Here is a 17,815-nt window from a genome sequence, read left to right as displayed (position 1 = left end):
TTCTAATAATTCTAAAGAAATAAGTTATATATATATATTATTTAATAGATTTTACATAATTTTTGTATACATTTAAAAAAACTATATTTTTTGCTTCAATATTTTCAACAACTATATTTTTTTCTCAATAATTTAGTACTTACTAGTATGAAGATAGGATGTTGATATTTTTTACATCGATATTTATGTCCCGATATTTTGCGAACATGATATTTTGTCACTCGATATTTTGTCACTGATTCAGAGGAAATATTTGCTATTCTTACTCTACCCTAGCAGATCCTCACCTACAAGAACTCCTGAAGAGTCCTTCCAGAAAAGAGCAAGATTTGAAGTAGCATTGAAATAGAATCAGCTTGTATTTGAACTTTTATTGAAGAGTAGTTCTAGAAACTTGTCCGAGTCTCCGCTTCCAAATAGTATCAGCAAACAGTCTTAGTAACAACTGTTCAGAGTTAATCTAGTAAAACAATCAATCACTGTCAGCAGTAGCTCCCAGTAAATAGGGCCAAAGGCTAAAGGAAAGGATGGTCATGGAGGAAATAGCCTGGACCAGTCTGGGCAGCATAAAGCTCTCAGAGCGTGCTCATAGGAAGAAGTGTTGGGAGTGCGTACAAGTCTAACTTGCAACACGTATATTAAACACAAAAACGCATGTATCGGTCCACACCGGTGTTAGGTTATCTCGAACCAATGGAAGCGGATTGTTCAATTGTCCATTGCTACTTTCTTCATTCCGACGATAAACGTATGAAGTCTGCAAGGTATAATCTACTAAATGTCTACTTAGTTACTAACATTCATGTGTGTTAGAGTCACTCCGAGTCATAACAAAACCCTACAGTCTAAACTATTAGCTATTCAGAACTCCACTGTTTGACATTGAAATATTCTAAAGCAGAAACATTCTAGTTACAACTTCACTGTATTTGAATCCGTATTCGTTATTGTTGACATGAAGCAGCTAAATTCTAGCCAAATACGATGAGAACATGTAGCTTAGGAAGGAAAGAACTACATTCTGAAAGTCAGCACATTTTACTAAGAATTATTTATTTAAGACAGCACAGTTCAGCATTTACTAAAAGCATTTATTTATTTAAGAAGAAAGTTATAGAAAAGAAAGATAGGGTATGGCAAAAATAAAGGACAATGTAATTACGATAGAAATGAGTGTTTACGACAAAAAAGGTCATACTACACGTTAATGTGTACGTTTAAAGAAAGGCACATTTTCTTTTATTTCAATCTTTAAGTATTTTCATGTTAATAGATTGCACAATTTAAGACACTTATTTTAAGCTAAATTTTCCTGCTCTATCAACTTTCTAATTCAAATTTTAAAGGATTTTTTCAGCCAAAGTACTGATGCATATTTTGAAAAGAGAGGAGCTGAGCGCAGAGCCCTCAGAGAAAACCATGCGCTAGTGGGAGGATGCGAAAGGAGGGGAAATTACTCAGAAAGACCGGTCCTTTAGAAAGGAGGTGAGCCAGCTTTGCCCCGCACCCCTAATTCACTGAGGTGGCGTAACAAACTGCATTGGAGACAGAATGAAAGGCAGCACTTAGGTCCAGGGTGATCAGTGACTGGGAGTTGCACGTGTTCACAGTGTTGTGCAAGGTCTCTGTTACTGTCAGGAAAGCAGTTTTTGTGCTGTGTGCTGGCCGAAACTCATTCTGTGAATGATTTAATTTGGTTTTGCTCTAAAAAGTTTGTCAGGAGATTGTGCACGTGCTTCTCCACAAACATCCATAGGAAAGGTAATAGGGAGATGGGGCAGTATCTAGCAAGGGTTTTTTTTGGAGAGGAATAACTTTAGCATGTTTCCATTCAGTTGGCACCACTACAGTACTTAGAGAAAGATTTGCAGTTCCAGGAAAAACTGGTGGAATACTCTTCTGACATTGTAAAAGGTATTCTGGCTTCTGTAGGTCTTCTGAGGATCCTGATTTAACCTTGTGCATTATGGCAGAGATAAAAATCATTCTCTACTAGTGGTAGTTAGTCCAGGGTCGTCCCTTGTGCCAAATCGGTCATCTTCATTGGAGAGTCTGGCCATGTTTTAATGATACTCTGCACGATCAACGTTACAGTCTAATTTGGAAGCGCTCTCCTCGAAAAACAAGAAAAAGTCGAGGTCAAAGTGTGCAATATTTTTCTACTCATTTTGTTACTCATCCCATGGGTCTCTTCAAAGGCCCATCCTAATCAGAGATGCATGCGCAGAAGGACACCCAGCTAGCACAAGGGTCTGAATTGCAGAGGGGAAAGAAAATAAGGCCAATGTTTGCCATGTGTGCTTTCTTTGCACAAGGCTGGCAGACTGAGGGCAGGATTGGCCCTGCATTGTACCATCAGAGAACAAGTTCACTTCAGGACAGGCTCCACAGAAGGCTGGAGGAGATAAAGAATGCAGTTAGGCTGGCAGCCAGCAGCCATTTCAGACATTGTGCGACGTTCGGAGTGTGCAGTACAAACATAATTTAAGGTTTTCTTCAAGGCTGCCAGTACATATGGCTGGGCGAAAGCGTGCAGTGATGGCAATTCACCGGACAGGAAAAGCACAAGGCTGCCCCCTGTGCTGGCAGTGCAGAGGGTGATAGAGGCAGGCATGGCAGTGTGCAAGCCTGTCTTCAGCCATGGCACTTTTAAAATGCAAAGCCACCTTTAAGATTGGCATTGAGAAGAGATTACAAGCAGTGTGCAGGCAGTGTGCAGGCCTGGCAAACGGTGTGGAAATGTCTTCAGAACTGACAGGTTGAAAGGCTGGCATAGCTCACTGATGCAGAGTGAAGGGCTGGCAGAGTACACAGGAGAGGTGGCTGATGACATTTGAAAGTTGGGCGGTGTAAATGTTTGGGATTAGTGACCTGTGGCGAGCGAGCATAGCTGAGCGTCATCAGGAGGGTTCGGGAGGGATCTCCCCTTGAGAAAAGTTTTAAAAAAGAGTGGGAAAAAAGTGCATTTTAAAGTAAATTTCATAAAACTAGAAGATTAATAAGGCAATTGTGAAAGTGTACGTATGACATCAATAAAGAGATTTCATATGATAATGATGTAGGTAGCTGCTTATTCAGTATAACCACAGAACTACATAACAGACTTTGAGATAACAATGCTGAATAACGCAACACATGCAAAAAGAACAATTGGTGGACGGAATGCTGAACAAAGTCAAACATTCACCCCAGTACAGAGATCCAGGCATAAATCAATTGTTTTTTTGCTCAAAATGCCATTCCAGTTTGAACCCAGCCATATGCAAAACAGTCATGACCCTGCTCCCAAGGGATACAGTCCAGGCCAGGGCCTCCCTGGACCAGAAACAAACATCCTGGGACTGGTTGCAGGATATCACCCCTCATCAGCCTGGCTAGGTTGACTCCAGTGGTATGGAGAGCATAAGACACACGTCTGGACAAACCCATCCCACTTAGGGCGACAAGTGCAAAAAGAACAATTGATGGACGGAATGCTGAGCAATGTCAAACATTCACCCCACTACAAAGATCTGGGCCTAAAAACATGTTTTTTTTGCTCACCATGCCATTGCAGTTTGGACACAGCCATATACCAATCAGTAGATCACAAGGGTACATCATTACTCACAAAGTGTACTTAGTTAATGTTGATATAAAACATTGCACACTGATTATAGCTATATTATTGCATTTTATTTATTTGAAGTTTACTACAGTGCAAGGAACGCTCCCTAAGTTAACAAAGTGCTTTACGTGGTGGTTGGTATCAGAAAAGGTATAAAAACATGTACAAGGTATAAGTAAAGGTATTAAGCTGGTATAAACTAGAAATAATGAGTGGATAGGGTGCATATTCATAGTTATCAATTGGTGTGAGTCGACAGCGTTCAAGTATAGTTCTGACTGAGTAACAAGAGACTCAAGGAATAGAATGTCGGGTGGGAAACATGGATTTTAGGGTTCTTCATATATTTAATGTTCCTTGAAAGTGAAGCTAAAAGAGTTAGATTTTGAGTTATCTCTAAAAAGAGCTGCAAGGAGATTGGAGCAGCTTTAGCATGACCAAGATAACCAGTTTCTGTCTGAGCTCTGTGACCCTCCGATGAAGGCCTGAGGATGGGTACGGTTATGTAAATGTAAATGTACAGGAATTTATATAGCGCAAATCACCGAGCGGTTTCTAAGCGCTTGCTTAGGGAACCCATCCTGGTATTCCCCTGTGAGATAGCCCCGGCAGGGTATCCGCAAGGTGAAAGCCAGGCATCCCCCCGCGAGGGGCAGTTGTGGAGATTAAGCATGCTATTGCCCAGAGTCGCAGAGTGTGAACCCGTGAATTGAGTAGGCACCGGAGCGAGAATTGTCGAATCCATGGACATTTTTCGGACTCAAGATCCTGCCAAGCCGGGAATTGAACCCTGGTTCCGGGCTGACCTCTGCTTCCAGGTCTGCCTCCTCTAACCAGTGAGCCACACTTCTCCTTTGGTTGGAAGGAGGACAAGATAACTCAACTGAGCACCGGCGCTGGATGGCCCGATGGGTTTCTCAGCCCGCTGGGAGGGAGAGCAGAGTAAGGGGTAGCCAGGACGCATTAAGTGGCACCGATAACACCTCGGGACCCAGGCCTGAAGCAGTTAAGCAGAGATGGCAAGATCACAGACACTTATTCTTCCAGGTCTGGGGTGAGTGAGAGGCCTTTTAGAGTTATAGGGCACTGGGGGAGGTGCAGGCAGGATGCCTGCTGCTCTATCAGACTCGGCACTAATGAGACTCAGTGTGAAGCAGGCCCTTGTTAAGGTCGAGAGGAGGGCTGTTTTAGGACCGGTATGCCATGGCAGTGGGGGAGATCCACGGACTGGCCGCACCACTGATGGGTGCAATGAGGAAGCCATGCCCATTTACTACTTCGCATGTGCTCAAGAGCCACCATGAAACCTCTACAAATGCTCCTACTCCTCCATTATGAATTGTACTTAATCCCATTTGTAAGCACCACGATTTCATACAGGAGGCAGACTGACCCATAAGTAAATCATGAGAATTCAGGAAAGCATCTGCCTGACATGTGCCTCTATTTGAAATCTGGATGACTATAGGTGGCAAGTGGCTGACTCTACCCTTAGCTCTGCTTCAGAAGCACCAATCCATTCTCAATAATCAATTGCACATACATGTTCGTTTAGGGCAGTTCATGCTTGGCAGCGTGGAAAAGGAATCTGACCTATAGAGCCGCTTGACCAGCTTCTCTAATCAATGTCGTACCCCCAGGCATGGCGTGCATCAAACTTGTGAGTGATTTGACCGCCAGCTAGGCCCTCAGCCCCACCCCCAACTACTGAGCAAATCTAGATGCTGCTCCAGTGCTGTTTATGTTAGGAAACATCATGAGAGCAGCCCCGACATTGGCTTGGCCAGCCTCTGCCAACGCTCCAAAGAAGAATTGGGGGCTGTGGCAGCAATCCCCTGACATCTCTACATTGTCCATATTGATGAGGGTACAAGTGCGCATATTGGGCTGGGCAGCGCACACACCCGTCCAATCCAACATGCACACTTCACCCCAGGGAGGCCCTGCAGCTGACCTGTCAATCAAGCTCCTATTCCCTCCCCCACACGTCTGCCCACCTCACTCTCCTGTTCGAGGAAAACTTTGTCTGGGTCATGATGTGACACTACAGCTAAAAAAATGTAATTAGAGTCAGAAAACATCATTGAATATGGGGCAAACGGACAGTGGTGCGACGCCCCCACACCCAAATAAAGAAAATACCACTCGTACATAGTTCCCTTCAATGCCAGCATTTGATTAGGGTTGTCAGCCAATGGCTGGCATACACCACAAAGCTGTCTTTAAGGCTTACAGTTAGAATACTTGGCAAACAGTGTGCAAGGTAGCTAACAGTATGAACGTATGGCACGGTTCAAGTTTTCGTGAGCACAGGTCCAGAAACTCCTTTTTTGGGCAGACAGGCGAGAATGACTATATAAAATATGTCAGACAAGGCAGACGTCTGCATTCAGGCTTGGCACACTATTTAGGCAAGTGATGTGCAATGCTGGCAGGCACAGCGCTGCTAGACACCCTGCACGATATAGGCAGTGAATGCAGATCTGGTTTCTGCCCAGAACATGCCCACGTATCCAATCTTTCACCCTCATCAATACGATAATCTATCTATCCAACATATTTATACATTCATCTAGCAACTCAAACCCATGCATTCATCCATCCAGTTACACACATACATCCATGCTTACATACATCATTAAAAACCCATCATAGTCACTGCATACTGGCCACTGGGTGGCTGGACAGTTACTGGTATCCCCCAGAAGAGAATTGCCACCTGCCACTCATCATTCTGACTGTATTTTCTCCCCATAACTGTGCTCTCCAGTTGATTTGATTAAACTTCACTCCTCTTCCCTGTATTCTCATCCCTGTATTCTCAACTCTGCCTTCCCTTCAGTCATGCTCTCCTTTGTTTTGCCCCAGTTTTCCGGTATAAACTTCCCTCCTGTACATCACCTTGTTGCTTTTTAGATAGATTTGAGCTATGAAATCCACATAAGTACAAGCAAGTCCATATATTTATCTGCTTATCTATATGCCCTTCCAATTCATGCATATATTTATCCATCAACCCATGCAACCATGTATCCGTTGTCCACTGTGTGCACGTGTGTCTATTGTATGTGTTGTATGTCAGTAAATATGAACTTGTATCTATGTTTGTTTAAATGGGTGAGATAATAGGTGTGTTCCATGTGTGGCTATTGGTGCCTGCCATGTGTAATCTATGTGTTTATGGGCATGTGTGCATGTGTGTGTGCTTGTGTGTCTGTGCTGCATATGCACCTGTATACCTGCTGTTCTGTGTGCATGAAGGCCTGTTTGCATGTTGATCTTTCTGAATAGGTGCATACATTTGCGTTAGTGTGTGTATGTGTGCATGTGCACCTGCAGGTACACTGTTCTGTGTTTTTATGCGTTGTGTGCGAGAAAGAGAGAGAGAGATGTGTGTGGGTGGATGTTAATCTGGGCCTATATGTCTGCTGGTCTATACACACGAATGTACGTATTTTGGTCTATGTAAATGAGTGCAGAGATCTGTGTTGGCATGTGATACCCGTAGGCACATCAGTCCATGTCTGTGTGTGGGTGTCTTTCGAATATCTATCACTGGGTATGTATTGCTTTCATGTGTCTGTTATCTTTTTCCGTTTAGATGTGGGATGAACGACTTGCAAGGTCTGCTGAATCCTGGGCATCTAAGTGTATATGGGACCACGGTCCTTCCCATGTTATGAGGTTCTTCGGCCAGAATCTGTCCGTCCAATCTGGAAGGTAAGAGCAGCATTTTCTTAGAGATCACATTTAAGAATGTCTCTGATTTGTCTAAAACAGGATACAACAAAGGTTGCTAAGGAGCTCTTAACCAGATCAGCGTGATGTCGAGGATGTAATACAAAGTTCAGTATAACATCTAAACATGCGGTATAGACAGGGCCAATGGAATTATGCAGCAGGATAGGACCAAAATATGCGACAGGGCTGACTAAATTATGTGGCAAGAAAAGGCAGATTTGCAGCATAATGCGGCACATATTATGTTAAAATTTCCTTATTTTGGAATTTACATATAGATTCGTCAAAGTCCCCTTTTGCGAGTCTGTATTAGCGATTATTAAGGAATCACTATTACAGACTTGCAAAACGGGATGCATGTAGAAATCGCAATATTTTTTAAGATTTCTGCTGCTTCCTTATTTGCGATTCGCAAATTGCTAATCGCAAATAAGGATGCGATTTCCCATTCATTCCTATGGGCCTAAAGGCCCATAGGAATGAATGGGGAGTCAATCCTTATTTGCAATTAGCAATTAGCGAATCACAAATAAGGATGCGATTTCAAGGGTGCCAGGGTGTCCAAAGGACCCCTGAAATGCAAATGTACACAGGTGTTGCGCACACACATGTCCAAAGGACATGTGTGTGTGTAACATACAACTTAGAAAAATGCACTAAAGTGCATTTTTCTAAGTTTTCGCTATTTACCACGAAGTTACACTTCGTGGTGAATAGCGGCCCCATATTGCGAATTCGCAATTTTTAAAAGGTTCATGAATAGCATTTAAGGAATCTCTAATTGAGATTCCTTAAATGTGATTCTTCGCAATTTAGCGAGTTCTGTAATTGCGATTTTTGCATTTGGGATGATGAATCCCAAATGCAAACATAGCGCTCGCAAAGGGCTGGCCTCTCAGAATCTGGCCCTTTGCGAGCCGATTTTACTTTGATGAATCTGGCCGTTAATTCTTACACACGTTAACACAAAGGTTTCACTTGATTAGTACCACATTGACGTCCAAATGCAGAAATAAGCTACAGCAAGGTGACCAGTAAATCTTCGCGAAGGGCCTCCCACTGCGCAGCAACACCTGTTGCAGTCCTTTTAGCAACTTTTGATCTTTGAATTTTTTTGTGTTAAAACAGGATTATTCACTCTTAACTCAAAAGAATATTTTTTTGGGCACAGCTTCAGGTGGCAGATCTTGTAATAGGCCTAGAGGCGCAGTAGTGTGAATAGCACTGACAAAACCAAAACATGCCTATAACTAGGGCCACTGTATTATGCAATTTGTGATTGCTGCATTTTCTGAATAAATATTGATTTTCCGAATTTGCGACATAATCCATTATATGCTGCATTATCTGTGGATTATGAAATATACATGTTAGACTCTACATTTAACTAGCAGCAGAACATGAAGGTGATCACATTTATATAAATGGATACATTTTGGGTGAATAGTATGAACAAGTCAAAAATGAATTCCACAAATGATGCAATATGTTTGAGCATGATGAACATTTTACACAGATTTTAACATAACCAGAATAAAAAGAGGTAGTGACAACAAATGATCTTCACACTTAAAGACTTTCGCTTAGTAAAATTCTCTCATGTCTGAATGGGGCAAACAGTGAGGGTCTGATGTAGATCTCGGCGGACGGGTTACTCCATCACAATGGTGAAGGGTATACTGTCCGCGGAACTATAAATCCCATTATATCCTATGGGATTTATATTTCAGCGGACGTGGTATCCGTCACTGTTGTGACGGAGTAACCCGTCCACCTAGGTCTAAATCGGGCCCTAAGTTTGGAAAAAAACAAAGACCTTGGATTGATATGGAAAGTGCTCCGAATTTGGAGGCTTGAGTGTTTCGAAAAGTTTGGACCAAGAGCTGTTGCAGGCAATGTCCAGAGATGTATTTGACAGCCTAGTATCGGATCAGCTGCCACTCTCAGTTCATTTAAGAGCACAACAAGTCCTCCGAATGGCATGTGCATTGAGTTTCCCTCGATTTAGGTTTTGCCCAGGTTGGGGCCTAAAGGTGCTCAATAAACACATTCTTGTTAAAACAGTTTTTCATAAAGATTTATTCCAAATTTCTTCTAAATACTATGGTTTGTATCACACAGTTGGCACTTAGTTTTTCTCTCAAAATCAATTGAAGCTTTCACAAGATACTGTGATAATCTCACTTCCTTTACCCAACTCAGCAGACACAAATCTCATGTGGCTATAATGTATTCACAGTATTTAATATTACAGAAACCAGTTTGTCCTAAGCAGCTGTAAACATTGATTCCAATTTGTGCAACAGTGTTTCTAGTTGAGCCTTTTGAACTGCGGAGCACAAGGCATCAAGAGGCCTTTCTGAAATGCTTTCTAGCAATGCTCCACAAGAAGGCAATACCATATGCATATCCTGCTAAGTAGAATGATTTGTGCTTCAAGAGATGTCTTTCACTTATTTCACATAGACCACGCCCCCATACAAATTAAGGGTACACAGATTCTACATAGTACAGTAGCAAGAGTTGCCCTACCATAATGTTTATTACAGAAGGGGCTAGACTAGTGCCTAAGGACCATATTTAGGGGCAGATTAGGATTGCGTTTTTTCCGCATCCTCCGGGCCGGCGGAAGCCACCGCCGGCCCGGAGGATGCGGAAAAATCGCAGCGGACCCACCAAAGACCCACCGCCACATTAGGATGGCTGGTGGGTCCTGGTTTCCGCAGCTAATAGCCCTAATATGGTGGCGGTGTCTCTCAGACACCGCCAGCCATATTAGGATGCCCAAAAAGAAATGCTTTTCCACGGCGGGTTTTCCACCGTGGAAAAGCATACGGAGCTTCACTGCGGGGGCCCGTTGCGGGCCCCCTGGGTGAAGTGGGGGGGGGGGCGCACATGGGGGGTACCTATGGTACCCCCCTGCATTTGTATGCAGTAATCGGCAGGCACCGCGCGGTGCCTGCCGCTTTCTGCATACAAATGCAATGTATGCATTTTTAACATTGCGGCGGGTGCAGCTTGAAGCCGCACCCGCCGCAATGTTAAAAATAGAGGATGTGACCGCCAGGGTGGCGGTCACATCCTAATTGGACAGGAGGGAACTCCGCAGGCCATGCGGAGGTTCCCTCCTCCTCGATTGTCGCGGACGGACTCAAGTCCGTCCGCGATCATAATGAGCCCCTTAGTGTTCAGTGAGAAGGTTACTCAGTCCGCGGAACTCTAAACCAGGCCCAAGGATCACTTCCAGAGTATTCAGTAATGTGACTCCAAGAGCCCGCTAACTACCATGGTTTGATATCATTTGTTTTGTACATTTCATGTGTTTAATAATAGTCATGTGATATTATCAACTGTGCAATTGATTCTTGTTTTATCATTTTCAGGTATCGATCAATTATAGATTTGGTTAAAGCTTGGTATGAAGAGAGGCAACAATACTCCTTTCCTTATCCACGAGAATGTAATCCCAGCTGTCCGAGCAAATGCAGTGGTTCTGTTTGTACCCACTACACCCAGGTATTGTAACTGGAAAATTATCTGCCTCATAACCAATTTTATATAATCTCACAGAAGCAGAAAAAGGCAGGAGTTGCGCTTGTAGCTGCATCCACCGAAATGCAGTGCTTAATTTGTGTAGGTGATTGCAGGCGGTTAGCGCCAGCACTCAGTTATTAGATATCAGGATTTACTTTTCATCATCAGACTTTGGCCCTGTACAAGAGAGTGGAAAGCATGTGTCACATTCACAGTACTGTCACCTTTTAGGAGCACCTTGTACAAGTATTACATTATACTGTTCATATTGATTTACATATTCTTAAATGAGATATGTATAAATACATGCACTAAACAAATAACTGAAACTTACTCATCTATCTCTGGTATAACACTATTGTCGTGGAAGTCCAGGGAAACACTTCCCCCACAGGGACCACTTTATTGTTGCATACTGAGAGAAAATGCACTGGTAATCTCAGCAGTTTCTAACCTAAAGTCCAAACTGGGAGACACATTCAATGATATATGCTCCACCATTGCAGATATTGCGAACTGCCAGGCCCAACTTGAGAAGCAGGGAAAAAGCAGTGGCTAGTTTAGAATCCATGCTACACAGCACTCACAACTTGGGACAAGAAGTGTGGCATCTTATCAAACTGTCACAGACTTAGAAGTCAGGGCACAAAGAGACATCTGCTTCCATTGCATTTTTGTAGGGTTGGAAAGGGACATCATGGAGGTCTTCCTGATCACATTTTTACCTGGCTCTTGGGGTCGAGTTTATACCGGGACTTGAATTCTAACATGCCTAGAGCATTAAACCCCACAGAGTGGAAAACTCCAACAACCTCGCCCAATAATTGTGTGTTTTGTTAGCCATGTATAGGCCTGGCTAGTTATTTAGGCAGCCAAGAAAAATAGCCCATATGTATTCAAGGAACGCAACCTACACATCTCAGCAGATTTGTCCTTCAAAACCTGTTGGAAAATGGCGCTCTCCGAAGGTCCTCCCCATACTGTCTCTGCCTTCCAAGTGGACTGACATTTCCTAGCAAGTATCCTTCTGTCTATGTACCATACCCAGGAATCCTTGGTTCCAACAGCACTGCCCCTTTCCGTTCTAGTCTTTGATTCCATATCTGTGCTTTCCTCTCAATTGTTCTGTCCAAGGGATTTGTTGAAACCTTTAAGTGAGGCCGTGGCCATTTCATTGGTCCCAAATGAGACACTAGCTAGTCCCAACTCTTAACACCTCTGCCCATCCAGTGGATTCATATTTCGTTTTTACTTAACTTTTGTGTCTTCTACATACTTATTTCTTGCATGCACTTCAGCCAATGTTTCAAAGAAATGGGCATACATACAAACACTATTTATTTCCAGCATCACTGCACCTCTTAGCCTCAAAAACTAGGAGAAAAACAAATACATCTACAGTGCCTCTACTTCCATCTGCTGCCGGGTAAAAAATAACCTCTCAATCTCCTTCACTGCCACCAAAGACGGTGCCTTATCATCTGTTCCTTTATGCCCATCTTGGCTCAAACCTGAATGAAGGCACTGTGTAATCCCTTTATCCTGTTCCATCTGCATCCTGCCCTTTCTCATGCCTGCCAACACCTGGTAACTCATCATCCTTTCCTTTCAATCCATCAAACACTGCTTTCAACAAAGTTGTTTCCTTCTGACTTCTTGGTATACTCTGATAGGAACAGGGTATGCAGCCACGGCCAGTGCAGGTAAGAGTGGTGGGACCGGGTTGGGGTGGATTCGACAGATGACCACACGGGAAAATTAAATAAATAAATAATTCCCCCCGTCGTCGTCTGGCAAAATACCCCTCACCCGGCCCCACCGCTCTTACCTGCACGAGCCACGCCTGGGGGTAAGTTTCCTGAGTCACACAGCATATTAAACCAATCCTCACTGATTGGTCATAGAGTGCCGGAAGCCTCTTACCTGAATATTTGGGTAAAACAATGGCTCCATCCTCTTGTGACCCTCCCTCTGCCTCTTCGCTAGGAGCAGACGGCCGTTCAGGCTCCTCCCTTGCATGTGCTGAAGGGAAGTCTAATCAGCCAAAGAAAATAGGAACACGTTTGTTTACATTTTTCTTTGGCTTATTGGGCTTCCTTCTTATGTAGAGCAAGGGGAGGATCCCAGGCCGCTCTGTGTGGACCAGCAGGGAAGAGTGTTCCCGCTAAGCTGTTACAAATGGTTGGAAGGTGCATCATTGTGTGAGCTTGGGGAATTCTCCATGGTTAACCCAGCCTTAACTGGCTTCATGGACTGCCCTTGTCTTCACTCTATGTACACACAAGCATGTGCACACACACACACTGATGCACCCGCACACACACATAGATATATAGAAGTAAAACACTTCGGACACAAGTGCTACACAAATGTACAATGGTTTATTGTTAATATGATATTAATAACACCAATAACAAAAACAACAACAATAATAATAATAATAAAATATTATTATTATTAGTCTATATTATTGTTATTACTATTATTATTATTGTCGTTATTATTATTAATATTAGTAGTCGCAATAGTACTATTATAGATGATAATGTAATAATAATAATAATAATCATAATAATAGCAATATTAATGACGTTGCTAATAATAAAAATAATATTAGGGAGAAGAAGCGGTTGAAGAGATATACTAGTAGTAATAGTACTCTAACAAGTTTAATTTTGTGGCTGTTACTGATTCACTTGATATTCATATTATAATAACGCTGTTCTTACTGCTATCATGATTATGAGTTTGGAAGCATAATATAAGAGAGAATAAACATAAAATAAGAAGCAACCGGCAAAGCACATGTAATTTGTCCAGTTGCATGATGGGAAAAGTTCAAGTGAATACTGGGAGCTCCTCATTGTCAATGCAATAACAACAAACGTTCAGACTGTTCCTGGCTTCTAGATAGTAATAGTAGAAACATCTGTTTTTAATAGTTGCTCCTGAGTTTCCTGTAAGTGTTGTTTTTGGACAAATTCCACCCGAGGTCACCAGAATAACAGCAAGCGGTGATGACTTCGACGAGGGAAAAGGCATAATCCTCATGGCACCAGGACTAGTGCATACATACCCTCAATTTCAGTGGCCTAGTCCTTCCTCTTTGTCTGTTTAAAATACATTGTCCTTGTGATTTGTTCACATTTCTATGATACCTGATCCCATCATCTCACCACACCAAAGGAAGTTGGCTCAATACCTGCAGCCTTTAAATCTTGACCTTCTCTCTCTCTTCTGAACGTGATTGGTCTAAGAGCACCTATTCAACAATCTTCTCCACCAATGAGGATCCGATAATGTTTAAAGCTGCGGTTGTGCAATATAGCAAACAAAAAACATTAATTCAACCACCTTTCCAATAATCTGCCTATATAGTTGATTGTTGCCTCCTTTGGTGTGGGTACATGATTGGTCACCATTTCTAGGAGGGAACAAATCAGCTACAAGATCCCTCTGTGCAGAGTTTAAACGGGATGAATAAACTGGAGGGTCTCTCGAAGGGGCATGGCCAATGTAATTAAGAGCGTGGCTCAAAAACATGTAAACTAAAAATCTGTGCTTAGCTTAGTGTGCCACCAACTGGTATTTGGCTGCTTCTGTCATTGCCGCCACATATATAACACAACAAATAACATTACACCTAGAACAAGCCAAGACTATTGGCTTTGTCAATGGTTGTTAGTTGCATAAGATAGATAACCAACAACTATGGCATAGCCGTGCTGAAAAAAACAACCCTCAAAGACACCAGCAAGAAAGAGAGCCAACTGGTTCACCCCAGAACTCCTAGCGTCAAAGCGCACCTGTCGGAAGTTGGAGAACATATGGCTCAGCGAGAAGTCACCGCACAGCCCACAAAGATGCCATCCGCAACCACCAAGAGAACCTCCTTCATAGACCGCCTCAACAATAACGCACACAACAGCAAGGAGCTCTTAAACGTCGTGAAGGAACTCTCCAACCCCAGCTCCAACGACATCCCACCGTCCCAAGCCCTGTGCGACTCCCTCGCCTCCTTCTTCTACCGCAAGATCGCCGACATCCACAATAGCTTCAACCCCTGGATGTCCCTAACAGGCCCCAACACGCCGGAACAACCTCACCCCACCGACGACGACCCCCTGACAACCTGGGCCAACGTGAGCATAGAAGACACAATCAAGACCATGGGCACAATCCACTCCAGCTCGCCGTCTGACACTTTCCCACACCACATCTTCAACAAAGCCGGCAGCTCCATTGCACCCCACATACGCAACATCATCAACCTCTCCTTCAAAATCGCGACCTTCCGTGAAAGCTGGAAACACGCCGAGATCAACGTCCTACTGAAGAAACCCAAGGCAGACCAAGCGAACTGAAAAACCTCCGGCCCATCTCCCTGCTTCTGTTCCCAGCTAAGGTCATCGAGAAGATAGTCAACATCCAACTCACCCACTAACTCAAAGACAACAGCATCCTGGACACCTCCCATTCAGGGTTCCGCAGCAACCACAGCACCGACCCCGACATCAGGATACTACTGGACAACGGCGAGACGGTGGCCCTCATCCTCCTGGACCTCTCCGCCGCCTTCGATACCGTCTGCCATTGCACACTACGCACCGACTCCATGACGCAGGGATCCAAGACAAGACCCTGGACTGGACCTCCTCCTTCCTCTCCAGTAGAACCTAGAGAGTCCGCCTCCCCCCGTTCCAATCCCAAGCATCCAAGATCATCTGCAGTGTCCCGCAGGGATCCTCCCTCAGCCCGACGCTGTTCAACGTCTACATGGCGCCTCTCGCACGCATCGCCCGACATCACGTCCTCAACATACAGCCATATTCATCAACCTGAATTGCGCTCGCAAATGGCCAGATTCTGAGAATCTGGCCATTTGTGAGTGCGATTTTTGCATTTGGGATTCATCATCCCAAATGCAAAAATCGCTATTTGCGAAATCGCATATTTGCGAGGAATTGGATTTAAGGAATCTCTAATAGAGATTCCTTAAATCCAATTCATCACCCTATTTGAAATTGCGAATTCTCAATATTTGGTCGCAATTTACCACGAAATCTGACTTCGTGGTAAATTGCGAAAAACGAGTAAAAAGCACTTTAGTGCATTTTTTACTTTTGCATGTTACACACACACATGTCCTCTGGACATGTGTGTGCGCAACACCTGTTCAAATGTGCATTTGCGGGGTGCTACAGGGTGTCCTTTGGACACCCCTGGCACCCTTCAAATGGCAATCTTATTTGCGATTAGCAAATTGCTAATCGCAAATAAGGAATACTCCCCATTCATTCCTATGGGCCTTTTGGCCCATAGGAATGAATGGGAAGTTTTTCCTTATTTGCGATTAGCAATTTGCTAATCGCAAATAAGGAATCAGAAGGAATCGCAATAAATTTTGCTAATCCTACATGAATCCCGTTTTGCGAGTCCTTAATAGCGAATCGCTATAATTCGCTATTAGGGCCTCGCAAAACGGGAGATTGATGAATCTGGCTGATAATCTCCTACGCCGACGACATGCAACTGACCCTCTCCCTCACCAAGGACCCCCTCAATGCCAAATCCAACACAAACAAGACAGAGATCCTCATACTCGGGCCCAATTCCTCAGCCTGGGACGTTTCCTGGTGGCCCGCATCTCTGGGACCCCCCCCGCACCCACCAACCACGCACACAACCTGGGAGTCATCCTCGACTCAAAACTCACCATGACCAAACAAGTCAACGCTGTCTCCTCCTCCTGCTTCAACACTCTCCGTATGCTCCGCAAAATCTGCAGATGGATCCCGACAGACACAAGGAAAACAGTCACCAAGGTCCTAGTCAGCAGCAGACTCGACTATGGAAACGCCCTCAATGCCGGAACCCCAACAAAAGCTCATCAACAGACTGCAAAGAATCCAGAGTGCCTCTGCACGCCTGATCCTCGATGTCCCACGCCTCGACCACATCACCCCCACCTGAAGAACCTGCTCTGGCTCCCTGTCGACAGAAGAATCTCCTTCAAGCTCCGGATCCACGCACACAAGGCACTCCACAAGACCCGCCCAGCCTATCTCAACAGTCGACTCTCCTTCTACGTACTCAACAGGAATCTCTGCTCCGCAGACCTCTCCCTGACTACCATCCCACGCATCCTCAGAACCACAGCCGGAGGCAAATCCTTCTCCCACCACGCCGCCAAGACCTGGAACACCCTCCCTCTCATCCTACGACAAACCGAAGACCTTCTAATCTTCAGGAGACAACTCAAAACCTGGCTGTTCGACCAGTAGCAAAAGCACCCCCTTCCTCCCTACCCCTCAGCGCCTTGAAACCCTTGCAGGTATGTAGTGCGCTTTATGAATGATATGATTGATTGATTGATTGATTGATAGCTTTGTTGTATAAAATATGGAAAGGGTGGTACTGCTGCAAAGAGAAGATTTTTTTCCACCCTGGTGGCGAGGGTAAAAATGAAGAGCTCGATAGGGACCCGTCTCAGCACCTGCTTTTTAGAACATACGGAGCTTATCACCGGCAGGACCCGCCCACTTAAAGCCCTGCCCCTGTGACAAACATCCTTATGTGAATAGCACATGTGTGCTGTCTGCTTCAGAAGGCTGCAGTTAGCTGCAGTTCTAGAGCACATTTGGCTATTGTGCCACAAGAAATAGAAGAAGCAAAGCGCACAATTCTTCTTCAATAATACTTAGTGCACATTCTATACAATTTTGCAATGACATTCATTAAATTAACCACATCAGGAGCGGCCCGTGTAGGTAAGAGTGGTAGGGCGGGGCGGCGGGATAGTCGACATATGACGATCAGGGAAACTTAAATAAAAAAAGAAAATCATGGTTTTCTTTTTTTTAAAGTTTCCTTTGTCGTCATACGTCAACTACCCGCACCCCTTCCCCCACCGCGACTGCACACGATATGTTC

The 17,815-nt window shown here is 44.1% G+C and overlaps 1 protein-coding gene across 1 annotated transcript in view; it reads left to right on the top strand.

The window, feature by feature from the left end:
• Positions 1 to 17,815, top strand: part of R3HDML (R3H domain containing like) — a 64,250-nt gene that overhangs the window by 27,419 nt on the left and 19,016 nt on the right. The window contains exons 2-3 of the mRNA XM_086929039.1: positions 7,209 to 7,327; positions 10,732 to 10,864. Of these exons, the coding sequence (XP_086785165.1) occupies positions 7,209 to 7,327; positions 10,732 to 10,864 (252 nt within the window). The remainder of the gene's footprint in view (positions 1 to 7,208; positions 7,328 to 10,731; positions 10,865 to 17,815) is intronic.

Source organism: Lissotriton vulgaris, chromosome 7 (assembly GCF_964263255.1).
Source record: "Lissotriton vulgaris chromosome 7, aLisVul1.2, whole genome shotgun sequence".
NCBI classification, from domain to species: Eukaryota; Metazoa; Chordata; class Amphibia; order Caudata; family Salamandridae; genus Lissotriton; species Lissotriton vulgaris.
This window is presented reverse-complemented; position numbering and strand designations above follow the sequence as displayed.